This window comes from Emydura macquarii, unplaced genomic scaffold (assembly GCF_026122565.2).
Source record: "Emydura macquarii macquarii isolate MOO-44397 ecotype Brisbane River unplaced genomic scaffold, CSIRO-AGI_Emac_v2 contig_691, whole genome shotgun sequence".
Classification (NCBI taxonomy): Eukaryota; Metazoa; Chordata; order Testudines; family Chelidae; genus Emydura; species Emydura macquarii.
Window position 1 is genome coordinate 8222749 of NW_027130828.1, and position 16634 is coordinate 8239382.

The following is a 16634-nucleotide window of genomic DNA, read 5'->3' on the forward strand; positions in this document are numbered from 1 at the left end:
AGTCAGAAAGGGGCACCCCATGGAGACAGGGGTCCTCTGCACAGATCTGATTGCAGGCCAGCTCCACTTGAGGTTTGATCCAAAGGCCATTAACTTCAGTGGGCTTTGGATCAGGCCCCTAGATATTAGCAGATCCTCCCCATCTCTAACAAACATAAAAGCGACTCACACAGCAGGTGATTTCAGTACTTCTGCAGAGGTTGAATTTGGCTGCTTCTTATAACTACCTGTAGTGCATGTAGAGCTGCAGGGTTCGTGGGAGGAAAGCTTCCACCTGTACATGTCAGCAGCACTCACACCTTGGCCCTTTCTTAACAACTTCAATCTGTTTCTAGCAATAAGCAAAAAAAAAAAAAAAAAAGCATTTACAAGGAGTGGCTCGATAAATCACATCAAACACTCAAACTGATTAGGTTGCGGTTTGGATGGGTTTTGGGGTGTTTTGGTTTGGTTTGGGGGGGTTTTTGTTTGTTTTTGTTTTTTTGTTTGTTTTTGTTTTTTTACAACATACCTGTCCTGATCCCCAAGTAGAATCCCCAGCCTGGTTAGAGGCAGAGCTTCCACTGTCTAGAAATAGAGAGAATGGGATAAAAATACCCACAAGTAGAAACAGTTCAGAATTTAACAAAGTTTGCATTTTCTGCTCAAATACACCTGACCCTACACATACAGTAATTAAAGGTGCAGTATCTCCTTCCTGGCGATATCGGCATGAAATAAAAATATGCCATGCTAATTATTGCTGCTCAGATATGGCACCGCAAACATTCCCTGCAAAGACTTGAGATTTTCAAATGCCATAAGCTTACTGTTTTCTAAAACCTAAATGCTGAACCGTACTTCACTCAGACTGCTTTTCAAAACAAACTTGGTTTTTAAACATACAGGCATTCCAAGTTCTTATTTGCCTCTATGTCACTCTTGTGAGATTATTTATGTGATGTACATAAATTAGGAAACTATATTCACACATGTAAAGCCATTGGTAAAGGAATTATGGGAATCTATCCTGGTATACATACAAGCATTTACAAAATCAAGAATCACATCTTTATTGCATAGGTATACAATGTAACATTATAATGCATCAGGGATACTGCACCTTTGTAACAATAAAATCTTAAATACTGCACTCAGAACTTTGTTTAAACCCTTGAAATTGCTATAGTGTTTTAAAATTGTATATACGGCTATATCCGGATATCCAGCTGTCTCTGGCCTAGCAAGATATGCAGCTTGTATGATTTCTAGGCAGCAGAAGCTCTGAAATTGCCTTATTTATGCATTCATAAGAAAAGTTCACGTCCATTCTGTCACATAAAAGCTTTAAAAGGACACTGTTGAGTATTTTTATGGTTTCCCTTTTAGATGTACCCTCCTTCCATTGTTCGTAATGACCTCTTAGAAGAATTAAAAACAACCTCATTTTCCCCATTGACTTTGCCTCCGTCGTTTTGGCAAACAGTCGTTTCCTGTGTTTGAAATGGAGCTGAAATTAACATGGCTATTTCTGTTTAAAAATCGCAACCTTGGCTTGCTATAAATAGTGCTTTATCTTGCCAAAACAGCTTTGATTGCAGACCAGCATCACCCATTGATGTCAACACAGTCCCAACCACTGTCTTCTCATTAACTACTGCTGTTGAGCCAGCAGAGGGTGCATAAAATGATGATTTTCCCATGAGACCTTTAAAAATGGTGGTCAGCATCTGTTCTTTTTACATTTTTAAAATGTATCTTAAGAAAGATAACGCCTCCTATATACTTCAGGCCATATTCTTTTTTCAGTCACACCAGTGTGATTCCAAAATATCTCCAATGACTTGGGATCCCTTTGGATTTTCACCAGTGCAGCTGAATTCATTGACTTCAAAAGGGTTACTCTAGATTGAAACTGGAATAACTGAGCGCAGAAGTTGACCTTTGGAATATGGCATTATTCCCTTCTTCCTAATCCTCCTACACACACACACGAAATAGGCTTGTCTCACATTTGAGGATTAGAACCCCTCAACAGTGTCCCTTTAATGTATGTGATCTGAACTAAAAGAGCTTCTTCTACAAGTAGTGATGTTGCAGAAACAATTGCTAGATAAATGAGACATCTTGTCATATGGTAACAGTTAGTTCTCTTCCCATTTAGAGCACACACATAACTTTTTTGTTTGTTTGTTTTCTTCTAAATGCAAACAGCAGTGAGTTGTTATACAACCAGGCTGGCTTTTTAAAATTATGATGCAGATTATTATGGGTTGCTCTAAGGTCACCCATTTTCCTCCCCATCTGAGCTTTCTCTTTGTGTCCATGTTTCTGAAGCAACAAGCAACAACAACAATAAGTAGCACCACCCCGTTTCTGCAACAGGCCAGGCCCGCCCATAGTGGCTTTATATGAGATGCTTCCCTTAGGCTGTGGAAGCAAATATCTCTTTCTGGCAAGAATTACCATCCTGTAATCTGCTATTGTTCTGGCTACCCCATTCAAGCAAGTGTCTTTGCAGCAGAAAAATAACCCTAACAACTACAAGTGAATGCAGAGGCTTGATACTCAAAGCACTTGAACTCACATTCCTTGCTTGCTAGTCCAGATTTTTACACCAGTGCGAAGTGAGTGTGAAGTAGATTAACCTCAGTAACCATGCTGATTTAGCAGCATTTTGCACCTACCGGTACTTTGCACTTGTGTACTTGACTGTACAAGAAGCAGATCAATGGGGATTCATGTCCAAGATGTTATCAGCCAGCAGATATAGATCTGATCCTGCTACCACTGAAGTCAGTGGGATAGGGCCCATTGCAAATCAGACACCAGTATATTTTATTGGAATAATATGGATGAGCTCCGTCTTTTTTTTTACCTTCTCCTCCAAAAGAAAATCAGAACAGTGATGGGCCAAATTCGGCTCTCAGTTTCATCTGTGTAAGCCTTTCAGCTTCAGTAGAGAGCAGAATTCAGTGTCGAGGGCCACAAGATGCCCCTGGGAAAATCCACATCAAGTTTGCCAATAACCTACTTGCAGACTTCATCGGGAAAGAAATGGGGTTTTTAACATGTATTAAAATCCTCATGCGGCCAAGGCAGTTGTAGTTTTAACACACTAACTAGTGGAGGTCAACACCAGAGGGAGCCTGGGTTTACAGCTGGAGCAGCTAACAACTGTTAAAACGACAGTTGTCTGGACTATACGTGAATACGTGGTCTAGTTAACGTGTGAAAAATACACTTTTTCTCAGGGTGTAGACATGGCCACAGAGTTCCCTCTGCTTTGCTCTATCGGGAGAGTGGATTTCCCAACCCACATGGAACTGGCAGAGGCCTCCATGCCGAGCCTGCAGATGAACCAAGAGCTCAGGACAAACACAGAAGGTGGGAGCACATCTGTAAGGGACTTGGTATCTGCCCAGTTGTTCTCTTGGCTTCTTTCTCCCCTATAGCTGCACCCTTCCTCAGCAAGCCATGGTGTCATGCAATCCAGGGATCAAAACCCCTCCTAACGAGTAGTCAACATTGGGTTAAACCGACTAGAAATCCACCTGGATCTGAGGGGAGAAGGCTGCAGAGAGCCACTGCTTCCCACTTCTTTTTGTCATTGCCTTCTGCTGTGCAGCCCCATGGAGCAGCTTCCAATTGCCGGCGACTCTACAGCATAACTGTTGAGCTCTATCCACTACGGGTTCGGGGCCCATCCCTCCACATTCTGCTCCATGCTGATGCAAAGTTTTCAAGGCTCCAGCAATTTTACAACAATCAAATTCCCATTTGCCTTCTGCTGGCTTTCCTTAGCCTCTCCAAAAACTTTCCCAATAAATCATACTCTTTTATCTGCTCAATCCACTGTCCTCTGGGCTGTGGATTTATGCAGTACATGATGTGCCGAGAGGCACTGGAGTGTGGTCTAGCCTTTTCTGGCAGAGCTCGTACACACACACACACACACGCACACGCGCGTGCGCACGCTCCCATACACACAGGCGCTATATTTGGAAGTGCAAGTTGCCGATTACATCATGAGACCCTTTGAACCACCACGCTGGAGAATGAGGTTTCAGTGAAGTGTGTAAAGAAATGTCAAATGAAACACATGCCTTTTTTCACTGCCTGCTTCCTAAGGAGAGGGCTTTGGGCCAGACCCTCGGCTGGGTTGGTTCAACTCTGCACTGCACTGATGGCACAAAACTGCCCTACCCCTGGCTTAGCTGGGCCCTTCAGGAACTCCGAAACCACCTCTCCGCACCAGGCTGCCAGCACCCAGGGTGTGGCTGGTGAGAACATTTGACATGGCTGTGACATCCCTATGCCCTGGCAATCCATGGCTGCCAGAATAGCCCTAGGGGACCATCGATAACTGGCAGTTTAGAGTCAGCCCACTGCAAGCCAGCTAATGACTAAGGGGCCGGTGCAAACTACATCTTTCTATCCACCCACCTCCCAGGATGCACCCCAAGCCCAGCTCAGCCACCACTCAGAATCGGGGCCTTTCAATGTCCAGGTAAAAATAATCACTCAGGCTGAGAAAAAATAACTTTTTAAAACAATTAGTTACTATTTTGATCTGAAAAATTATCATTTTGCTTCAATGCAATGGGAGTGGGGGGAAAAGGGGAACATTTTCATAGAAGGGTTTCCAGGAAAACTGTGATGTCGGGCTTCCTGTTTAATAGGATGAACCCTTACTAACACGGTCCTGGGGCAGGGGAGGAGAGAACAGATGGTACTTTTTAGTTAGTGCCACAGGCCACTGGAGTCTCTCACAGTTGCTGTGCAGAATTCTCTATTTTAGGTACATATCTGGCCCCCCATTTCAGTAGTATCTGAGTGCTTTGCAAACTTTACTGCATTTAAAATTCAGAGCATCCCTGTGTGGCAGGGCAATGCCATCACCCCCTTTTACAGATGGGGAAATGAGGCACAGAGAGACTGGCCCAAGATCACAGGAGAAGTCTGTGGCAGACAAGGGACGTAAACCTGGCCTCTCAAGTTCTAGGCTTTGACCATCACCACTGAGCCATCGGCTCTGTCTGACACTTTTCTCTTTAAATGACAGGCCACTGAAGCTGACTGACAACAGCCCTATTTTGCAGAAAGCACTCCTAAAACACTCAGTGCTTTCCTAGGCAGTGCATGTGAACATCCTTGCAAGCCCTTTCTGATGCCAAGAACTGAACAAAGCTGATCGGCTTAAAACCTCAGCAGCGTTTTAAGAAGTTATCATCACAGGAGCCCGTTGGCATGTTTGCTTGTTTATTTTAATTGTTATTTCTTGGGCCTAAATATATTGAAATAAAACCAGCAACACCACATAGCCCTTCTATTGTGCTTTCCATCCCCGGACCTGCAGGCATTTCGAAAGGCCAGTATCACTAGCCCCAGTTGCCGGTGGGGAGGCTGAGACAGAGAGAGATGAAGTGACATGCCCACAGGCACACAGTAAATCAGTGGCGGAACCAAGAGCAGACGCCAAGGCTGTGAGTCTACACTGCATCTCCCGAGGGTGCAGCCCAGAAGGCACAATTTAGGAGGAGGGCAGGCAAAGGCTGTCTGAATCCACTGCTGGCCCTTGAGGTGGGACTGCCCCAGGAGCCAAAACAACCCCTGGGATAAACTGGAACTGCCCTGGAAGTGCTGTAATTTACAGCAGTGTCCTGCGGGCTGCCTACTGGCTGCTTTGCAGTCCAGAATAGCCCAGAATCGCCAGAGCTGCATGCGCGAGAGAGACACCCTCGCCTGTTCTGACACACCCTCTCGTGTCCCTGACCCACCCTCCAGCAACCCCAGCCCTAGTGGTTGGGAGGGGAAAGCGCAGGACCTCTAATGTCTGCCTGATGGTGTCTCTGTGCTCAAGGAATTCACCCCATTGGCCCCTTGCTCCACAGTTCCAGGCCACATACATCCCTGGGCAGGGGACAGCATCTGCCAGCACGCTGCCCTAGTCTCCAGCACGACTCGCACACAGAGTAACTGTAAACAAGGCAAGGTGCTCACTAGGACAGGTGCCAATTTTTGTTACTGGGAGTTTTACAGTAAATTGTACTGTTTCTCTGGATTGTCGGCCCCAAAGATAATGATTTGGTAGGGGAAGAAATGGCTAAAGATCCATAATTTAGTCCTTACAGAGAATTCCTTTCCTAGTAAACTCTTTAACAAGGGGAACTACGTCCCTAGATCCCCCTTAATCCATGTCCTACCCGTCTGTACATATAAGTGTTAAATGCACTCTAGGCCTTGTTTAAAAACCAATAACATTTCATATGAGAGTCAGTAGGAAATGTCTAGTCAAGGGGCTTTGTGGTTCAGGCCCCATATTTGACTTAGCTCAAAATAAGCAGCTGGTGGAGAGTTTTTCATGGTCTTAAAAAATAACAACTAACAACATTGCTTCTTCGCCAGTTAAATTAAATAAAAGCAACAAACCAACCTATTTCTGCAGGACTTGCACAAAACTCTTACTCTCCCCCTGCCTGGCTCTCTAGCAATAGTGAACTAACAGAGGCTATTCCCAGAAGCTACTGTATGCACATTCCCGCTGACATCAATGACAATGCTGGTGGGTGACAATCACAAGGAACTTTAGAGTGAACAAAAAGGAGCCATACCAACTTCTGCTGCATTAGAAATAGAAGGAAAGGGGAGCAGGGGAAAATAAGGGCTGGTCAGAAAAGAGCACCCGAAATTAGTAAGAAAAGAGGTTTTCTTATGGTCAGTCCTCTAATGAGATGCTACAATAGACAGAGAGCAATAAGCATGATCATGACTATAAAAATTCACTGACCAATTTCCCTTTAATGAGGGTAGTGAATTTTCATCCTGTTAAGGTGTCAATTCTTTTCCCTCCCCAGACAGCATTTTTGAGTTTTCCTTGCCAATTAACTTCTAGCAGAAACTTTTTATCATGTCTTCATCCCACTTACCTTAGGGCTTTCGAAATAGATCCAAACGTGCAACATGGACTGCCCTACATGCAATGCAAGTAAAAGAACAGAATAGAAATAAAAGAGGTTGAATATTATTAAAAATGTGTCCCCTACCTTGCTTTGTGGGTTCTGTTCCCTTGGGGGCTGGTCAGGGTAATGGTAGCGTTCGAAAACTGAGTCTCCGATGAAGTGTTAATTATTTTGTCGCTGCTCAACTCCATGTAGGTGCCATTGATTGTGTATGTCACCACCCCTTCATTGTCCTCGTAGTCGACATAAAGGCTGTCTATGTGTGACCCCACAGAGTTTATTGGGTCTCCTTGGGCAAAGATGCTATTCCTGGTCATGTTCAGAACTAATTCTTTCGAGTCTGAGGTTTTGTCCAGAAGCTTATCGGTGATTGCATTTTCTGACAGGAACTCCTGGGAGGTGAATCTCGAGTCAAAGTCTCCATCATCTCTGTCTGTCAGGTAAGTAGACTTGGTTGCGTTTGAATCTGGATTGGAGCAATTGGGGGAAAGAACAACAACCACAAAATAAACTCAACACAGGAGAGGGAAGAAGCAGAAAGTGCAGAGATGGGTGTGAGCAGCTGTGTCAAGGGACAGTGGTGCTAGCTAGTGATATCCGTGGCTGTAGTTCACAGCCAGTTAGTGTGATCCACAGGGCCTTCCTCACACTGGAGGACTGGGAGTTCATAGCTGCCAGGTTCGGAGGAGCTCCTCCAGTTACACATGTCACAGGAGCAAGTTTTTTAAGAGGAAATTGTGGTTTTGCTCCATTCCCCACTAGTGCAGACGTTCTGCCCAGCACTGAGGACACAGAATAAGACACAGCTCTCCCTGCCCTTCTCCAACCAGGCGGTGAGTCCTGGTGCAGCTGGGATGCGAGAGTGGATACCGGGTGGAGGTGCTGGGTTGGGCGGGGGCAGGTTGGGTGGGTGTAGGGGGGTGCTAGGTGGAGGTGAGTTGAGTGGGGGGTGAGGGGTTTGGGGTGATGTGTTGGGTGGTTGTAGGGGGGTGCTGGGTCAGATGGGGGTGCTGGTTGGGGGGTAGGAGGGTGATGGGTAGAGGCAGGTTGGGTGGGAGTGAGGGGTGCAGGGTGGGGTGAGGCGCTGGGGTAGCTGGAGTGCCAGGGTGGGTGCTGGGTTGGGTGGGGTTGGGATGGGTGCTGGGGAAGCTGGGGTGCCGGGGTGGGTGCTGGGTTGGGTAGGATTGGGTTGGGTGGGTATATGGGGGTGCTGGGTGGGAGGTGCTGGGTTGGAGTAAGGGGTGTTGGGTGGGGGCAGGTTGAGTGAGGGTGACGGGTGCTGGGTTGGGTGGGAGTGAGGGGTGCTGGGTAGGGGAGGGCTGGGTGGGGGTGACGGGTGCTGGGTTGGGTGCGGGAGGGTTGGGTGGGGGTGGGGGTGAGGGGTGCTGGGTGGGGGAGGAACCTAGGGCAGCTGCCTCCTGAGCACTGGGAGGAGGGCGCTAGAGAGGCAGCCTGCCAAGCAAACACCACAGTGGCGCCCTGTGGCGGGGAGGTGCACCTGCCGGCCATCCCTACAGCCCAGCCAGAAACCAGACCCCTCCAGGCAAAGAGGATGGGTGAGCAGAGACATTTGTAAGAGCTCCCCAAGGAGTCCAAACAATAAACCAAGGAAGCAGAACTTGTCTCATCAAAAGCGCTGAAAAGCAGCATTGCAAGATCCAGGGCTCTTCCTTACCTTTCGCTTGTTTGCCCTTCAGTTTTGGTTCACAGTCAATTGTTTCTGATCTTTCATAAACTTCATTGGTTGCCTGACCTTTGCTCAAGTTTAGGTCTTCCTCTGTGTCCTGCCTTCCAAACACCTGGTTCTCTAAATCTATCCTTTCCCTGGAGAGTTTCCTGAAGTAGCTCGCATTGCGCTGGCTAAACCCCAAAGGCACTTCTCCATCAAACTCTCTGCTTTCCTGGCTCTCTGATTCAGAAAAGGTGTAGTAGATAGGTTGAATAATTTTTGAATGTGGCTTCCTTAGAAGAGTATATTCAAATGTTATGGATGGATTCTTGCCATTTTGGTTCCATACCTAAACATAACAAATTAAATTGCTATTAACTGAGATGAAATGTATATTCAGCATAGAATTCTACATTTTGGCTTATTGTCTTGAAACAGCTGCTGGTTAGTATCTTTTTATCTATTTCTAATGTGCCTGTCATCATAGCATCAGGGAACCAGTTCATATCATATATCTATTGTAACTGGCACCACAATTTATCATAAATTATTTGGCAGTGTTTCCCAGTGGATACAGCACTAGATTGGGAGATCTAGGTTCTAGTCCTAGCTCTTCCACTGACTGACCATAAGGACTTGGGTAAATCACTTATCCCCTCTGTGCCTCATTCATCCAATCTGTAAAATGCGGATAATGATATTTCACCATTTTTTCCTCAAGTGCTTGGAGATCTTCGCATGCAGGTGTGGGGGAAGCATTTATAATAATGTAGATTTTGAAAAAATCGTCAGCTGCTCACAGATAATTGGCCAACAGAAAACAAAGCTAAATTTGTCAAATGAATTATGTGATACGAATTATTCACTCAGTTCCCCCATGTGAAACATGCTGGGGGGAATTCACCCCTGTGCAGAGGACTGGCACAAGTGCAGTGCACCATTTAAGTCTCACATACACCCTAAGGGGTTGAATAAAAAGCTGCGCAGACTTTGAAATCCATTGTTACTATTATCATTCTCCCTTCTGGAAAAAAGAGAAGAAAAGAAACATCTGGTAATGCTGTGCTGGAAAAAACTCTCAAGGCACCAGCAGTCCCAGTACTATTTCTTAATCATTACCCTGAGATATTCAGAGATTTCCACTGTCTTTAGTGTAAACCATGTATAGGGAATCCAGGATAGAATTTGATTCCCAGGGTGAAATTCACCCCTGTAAAGAGGCCCAGGCACTATTTAAGGGATGTATAGGCTGTGTTCAGGCTCTCTGAACAGAGACGAATTTCTTTCCTTTCCTTGCATGGTTTCAGAGGAAATGATAATAGTGGTGATATTGTGTTTTAAGGTTTGTGCAGTGTTTTTGTTTGATGGCCCAATCATCTTCCCCTTTCCAGTTGACCATATAATAATGCCAAAGAGAAGAATAGACAAGACCTCCCAAAGCCCAGGCTAGTCATCCATCCAAAAAGATAATTTAACAAACCAGCATTCATTATTTAAAGCCAGATCTGCAGCTGAAAGGTTACCATGTTCTCTCTGAACTGGTGATGCAAGTAAAACAATGTGTTAGTTAGCGACAGAGGGCCATGTTCACCACCAAGACGCAATTTGCATCCTTTTTACTTGTGGGGAGTACGTTTACAAAGTGGGTGTTCATCCATGGGAAGGGGAAGCGTTAAAGGTTCCTTAGGGAGCTGCCCAAGGGAGCCATCAGATCAGTGCAAGTCTCAGCCATCCTTGAAGGGCCTGCTCTGCCCACTTTGGAGTAGAGAGTGTGAGTTGCCAGCTGCTGGTACCTTTCCTCCCTGTGGCTTTACCAATTCAACAAAGGGAGTGAATCTGGCCCACATTGGTTCTGACCTGCCTCGCCTCTACCTGCTTGCCATGTTCAAACAGTCTCCTCCCTGAACTGCATTTTTGCAAGAGCCAGAAAATACAGTGGGGAAATGTCTGCATTAGCAGCAAAGAAGTCACTCTGCAGTCATGGAGCAGCTGCTGTTTTATGGCCTAAAGAGAGGAATCCTTCCTCCTAAGCCCTGTGGACAGTGTTCAAATTACAGGGGGGAAATAGGAGGGCCTTAATTGTCAAATGGCTTGCTTTAATTTAAACATTTGTGAGAAGTAAGGGAGCCATAAGAGAGAAGCAGTAAAAGTAGTACAAATACAAATACAAAAAGCCAAAGTATACCATTATATTCAACCCTTGATTAGTTGGCCCCTGTGCGACGATATATTCTATGCCAGTCTCATAAACATCCATCGGCCTCCTGTACTTGAACACCGTGCCTGCAATGTTGAAGTTCTTTGGGCTGTCGACTTTGTAATTCCCATTGAAAAAATAGTATCCAGCTTCATCTGCAACAGCTTAAAAAGACACAGAGTGTCGGAAATCCGTTTAATCTAATGCAAACAAAATACGCAATCACAGAAATTTTGGGTTGTAAGGGACCGCAAGAGGTCGTCTAGTCCAGCCCCCTGCACTGAGACAGGACCAAGTATACCTAGATAATCCTTGACAGATGTTTGTCTAATCTGTTCTTAAGAACCTCCCAAGAAATAGGGATTCCACAACTGCCCTTTGTAACTGATTTGCAGTACTTAACTATCTTTATAGTTAGAAAGCTTTTTCCTAATATCAAACCTAAATCTCCCTTGCTTCAGATTAAGCTGATTGCACCTTAATCATTGATGTTTGCTTCTCATATGAAATTCAAGTATCTTTATTTGCTGGATGATGATAATACCTGGCATTTGCTTATGTTATTACATTTGTTTTATAATAATATCCTAAAACACCATTAATATCATAATGAACATTTATTTTATAATAATAATAATACCTATCTCTTATATAGTGTTTTTCATCCATAGATCTCAAAGTGCTTTACAAAGGTCAGTATCATTAATATCATAATAAGTTTCCTGCCATTGTTGCTTTATTTCCATATGAGTATTTTGTGCGTGCGTGTGTGAGATTGTAAAAAAGCAGGGACTGTCTTTTATTACATGTTTGCACAGTGCCTAGCACAAGGGGGACCAACGTGGATGTGGCATTTTGGCACTACTGCAATATAAATGTTAAAATAATAAAGGTTTCGAATTCTGTAGACAAAGGTTATGTTTCATGACTCCAAGCACCAGGAGTTCCATTTTTTGGGAAAATGAAACAGATTATCCTTCTCTGAGCACAAGGAAATCTTGCCACCTAAGCCCTGGTTCTAATAACCATGGAGCTTGAAGGCAGCATCAAAACTTGACATTAGTTGAAGTATATGTGTGAGTCAATTTTCCCGCACTATCCAATTTCTGTACCTATCTGAAGCCTGCATTCAGTCATGGAAATTAGCCACCATCCACCAAGACATCAACAAGGCAAACATCTAAGTCATCTTTTCTTTTTAATGAGTGCTTGTTGTAGCCAATGTACTTTTTCTGAGATGCAGAAGTTCCATGGGATCGAGAGAGAATTGAAGGTGCACAGCAATTATCTGAGATCAAGGACCTGCTGCATCTGTGACAATTCTCTGCAACAGCAGTAATACATTGTTCAACGGTTCAGAGTTAAAATGTTACGCTGCCTGGGACATATTCTCAGCGGGTGTAAATCAGTGTAGCTCTACTGACTTCAACAGAGCTATGACAAGTTACACCAGCTGAGAATCTGGTCCATGTCTGCAAATGTATACTCAGCAAATGCTTTTACTTGCAAAGAAAAAATTATACATACGATCCCATACACACACAACCCCGCACACACACACACTTTTCAGCTAAGTACCAAGAGGTTATACACACCCAAAACATCTGCCGATTTCTTCCGTTCTACTATCTGGATATCTCTGGCTCCAGCAGGAATGTGTGTTACGAGAGAATAGCCTATGGAAAACTATACATTAATGAAAGGAAAACCTTGTAACCGATAATATGAACAAAGATGAGGTGAAGAATCAAGATTGGTCACTTATCAGGAAGGATGGCTTTCTGAACATTTAATCCTTTCCAATTACATTTTTTTTTAAATGACAAACGTTAATAACCATCATATTACTGAGAATGTCCATCCATATAAGTTAGCCTTCCTGTCTCTTTTTGGGGTGTAAACCTCCATAGGAGTAAACTGACTGAACTTCATCAGCTTCAACACAGCGACTTCAATTTGCACCAGTTGAGGAGCTGGCCCATAAGCTCTGAATGAGAGTCTGTCTACACTGCAGTCAGAAGTGTGGCTGCAGTATATGTACGCACATGCAAGCTAGCTTTGATCTAGCTAGCTCAAATCACAATAGCAACAGAGACATGGCAGCACAGGGAATCCTGCGTATGTACTCAACTGACTAGCCTGTGCCGCTGCGGCTTCCCTGCTGTTGTTATTTAAGCTGGCTAGATCAAAGCTAGATTGGGTGTGTCTACACATGCTGCAGTCACACCTGGTTGCAATGTAGACAGAGGCACATTTTACTGGCCCTTCACACACTGAGACTGACCTTGAAAACCTGTTTGCAAACCAACATCTGTGTGCCTTATAATGTGGTTCCAACTGTGCTGGTTGCACTGAGAAAAATACTAACGGTATTTCTGAACCCACAGTTTGTGACCTACTGTCCATCCCATTTATATTTCTCGTGCAATTAAATCCGAATAATGTTACGACCAATAATATGATTTACAGTTAGACATACTACGAAAAGGAAAATCAATCACATTCATCTGGGTGTAAAATAATCCTCATATCAGTCAGGAAGGAATTATTTCTCCACTGCTCCATATACACCTGGGCACACTTGTCTATAAATATAATGGGGGAGGGGTTTATACCTTATTTAGAAGCATTAAGTATTGGCCACTGCGGCTGCCATTTGCTATCGGGTTAGGGCAGCAATTGTCCCTCACAGACCTTGGTTTGTCCCCCCACCCCAGACTTTTCATAAGTCTATATGTTCCACTCTCCCCCACCAACTCTGCAAGGTATAAAACAATCACACGTAATGTTCTACATGTTGATGCAACTTTGCCCTCCGCAAGAATTCTTCTGAAAAGACACGGATATTGGGTTATTGGGCTAAATGAACCTGTTAGGATATTGGGCTAAATGAACCAGTTATCTGATCCAATATGAAAAAATCCCAGGTTCCTAGAACTATTTTCTTGAAATAGTCTGAAATATCATCTTGAAAACAGTATTAGAAGTACAGAAGTGTGACCTTGCTGCCTGGAGAAGGACTAGAAGAAGATAGATTGGAAGGGGGAAAGCCTCAGAAGTATTAAGGATAATATCTGAGTTTTTGAGATCTTCATAACTGCATCTAAAGTCTGTAGGCTGTAGATGAAATATATGGTAACTGCTATAAGAAGGCCTATTTGAAAACTTTTATTAGCTCCAGCAGCTAGCCTGGTAGTTCGACCATGGCACATTTCTTGGCTAGTCACTCAGGAATCACTATTGTTTGAGATTATGAGCCTGATTCTCCTCTCTCTTACAGTGATTTTACACCAGTGTAACTACTGGCCCACAGCCTCAGTGGGTGTCAATGGGTGTAGCTCCACTGAAGTCTGTAGAACAACTGTTCAGATTCATACCGGCTGAGGATGTCGACCATTGATTTTAATGGAGTTATTCCTAATTTGGACTAGCGTAAGTGAAAGAAGAATTAGACTCTCATGCTTTGTGCTGCACTAAGTCTGGGAAACCTAGTTTTTCAAAGATATTCTAGCTTCCCATTGTTGTCAAGCATTTATTCCTAGCCTTGGTGGGTTGTGAGAAATAAGACCTTAAAACGGAGATTGGTCCATTGTATAACTCTGCTGCTCCAAGAGTCATTGTAATGAGGCTCAGATTTTGGACCAGAGCAATTTTCAGTCTTTGCAAGGTTACCTGTATCCTTTAAAAGAAGGGTTTTCCCTGTCCTAAAACATAAGACTGACTGTCTTAAAAAGACAGAATATGAAAAAAGGAAAGAAACACAGAAAACAACAGGGCACATGGTAAAATTTTGAAACTGGTGTACCAAAAAAGCTACGTTTATTTTAAACAGCCACAAGCTACAAATACGGGAAAGGGTCACGTAAAGTCTTACCAAGATGTGAATTTCCTTTTCTGTAACTCCCAGTTACATGAGTGCAGCTACTCCCGTCCCCTTGGCAAACTCCGCATTTATCCAACATGTGGGTGGAAAATAGAATCCCATCACATCCAATTGGCTAGAAAAATTGTAAATAGAGTATTGAGGGCCAGACAAATATTGCACCCTTTGTAATTTTCTGAATGCTACTGACAATATTTTTGCTATAATGTTTAACAACCTCACATTTTCCAGACACGCAAACCCCTCGGAAATCAGTGTATTTGCAGGATGTTCCATCCCGAGCCTGAACCATTAACTGTCTCTGACCATCCACAGTGGTGCAATGGAGGTCACAGGGCTTGCTAGAAATGTGAACATAGTCATCTAAGGGGAAAGGATATAAACATAGATTCAAAACAGGAGAAACACAATCATTCATCCTACCAATGTCAACTTATGTCTGCTAAGCTAGACAACAACATCAGAGCTATGATGAACTGCCTGGGGACCAACATTTCAGGAGCTACCATCTCCAGGGTTTGGAAGCCAAACTGGGGACTGCAGTTCTGATAGCATGACAGGCCCAGCATTGCAAATCCTTGCACAGGTAAGTGGTCCTTACCTCCTACAAGTCATTCCATGTACTAATGTTATCAATTATATATACACTGTGGCTGAGAATTTTCAAAGCTGCCTAGGGGATGGGCATCTCCAAGGCAGCTTTGAAAAAACTATATATTTATAATCTATAGAGCTATATAGCTAACATCAATTCATAGGATTACTTGCAGGAGTAAAGACTACTCACCTGTGTAAGGGGTTGCAATATACATAACTCAAACGCGTGTGCTTAAATATATCTATATATGATATATATCTATGTAATACATATTCATATATATATATATATAACTATATATATATTAATATAAACGTTTATATCTATGGAGATTAAAGCGGTAGACAGACACAGAGATGAAATAAGATATATAACTGTATTTGGACAAGCACCTCAGATTCTTCCACAAGTATCAATTCTGTGTGCACCCCACTGCTGTATTTGCTTTCCGCAGGTATTCAGGTGACTGAATCCATTGGCAGGAACATTCACTGAAGCAATGACTTTTAAGTGGATATTGCAGAATATTCACAGAAAGCAAATTGCAGATTCATAACTGCACATTCAACTAGTCAGGGAAGGGAAATATACCAGCTGACCTATATGTCCCATTAAAACTGTCTGAATTTCAAAATATTCTTTTCAGAATCTCACAATGAGCTGCTCGCATACCAGCTACCGATCAAGAAATATTCACTGAAACTATTCAGGGAATAATTTCAAATAGTGAACGTGTTTGTGGAAATTTCCACCTGGCCACAGGAAAGAGGCAAAATTGGCCAAAGAACTTATTGATTATGAATAATTTATCCACCTTCATATTATGGGCCAAATTCTATCATATAGGCCCTGACCTGGGTGGGCGAGGGAGTGCGACATGGACTTGTATCACTCCAAGAGGGACAAAGAGAAGGCGTGAGGCACAACTGCACCCAGATATGTGCAGAAGCTCTGCAGGCTGCACCTTCTTTTAGGATGGTGCATCTTGCTCCACTCCTCATGTAGAAAGATGGGCAGGTTCATGGCTCCGCCTCCTTCCTGCCTCCATTAGAGTGATGCAAGCAGTCCCCTGCTCCCTGATTGTGCCTGGCTCTTGCACAGCGTGACACAAGGGGCTGGAGTTCTCCTTACGCCCCCAGACAAGGCCCAGTCATGATGGGTAACACTTTCAAAAGCGCCTGGGGACCCAAACTCCCATTTTCAAAAGAGGCTTAGACCCAGATTTTTAAAGGTATTTAGGTGTTCCTGTGTTCACCATTACAATGCCTAACTGACTTAGGAACCTAAATCTTATTCTGAAAATGATATGTAGGCTCCTAAATCAGTTAGGCACTGCAATGCTGAGC

At 43.8% G+C, this 16634-nt stretch overlaps 1 protein-coding gene across 1 annotated transcript in view; it reads right to left on the reverse strand.

Moving 5' to 3' along the window:
• The window catches only part of ADAMTSL2 (ADAMTS like 2), a 44354-nt gene that overhangs the window by 22025 nt on the left and 5695 nt on the right, over positions 1–16634 (reverse strand). The window contains exons 5-11 of the mRNA XM_067541860.1: positions 14908–15053; positions 14682–14805; positions 12403–12483; positions 10796–10971; positions 8617–8959; positions 7026–7407; positions 228–331 (exon numbers count right to left, since the gene is read on the reverse strand). Of these exons, the coding sequence (XP_067397961.1) occupies positions 228–331; positions 7026–7407; positions 8617–8959; positions 10796–10971; positions 12403–12483; positions 14682–14805; positions 14908–15053 (1356 nt within the window). The remainder of the gene's footprint in view (positions 1–227; positions 332–7025; positions 7408–8616; positions 8960–10795; positions 10972–12402; positions 12484–14681; positions 14806–14907; positions 15054–16634) is intronic.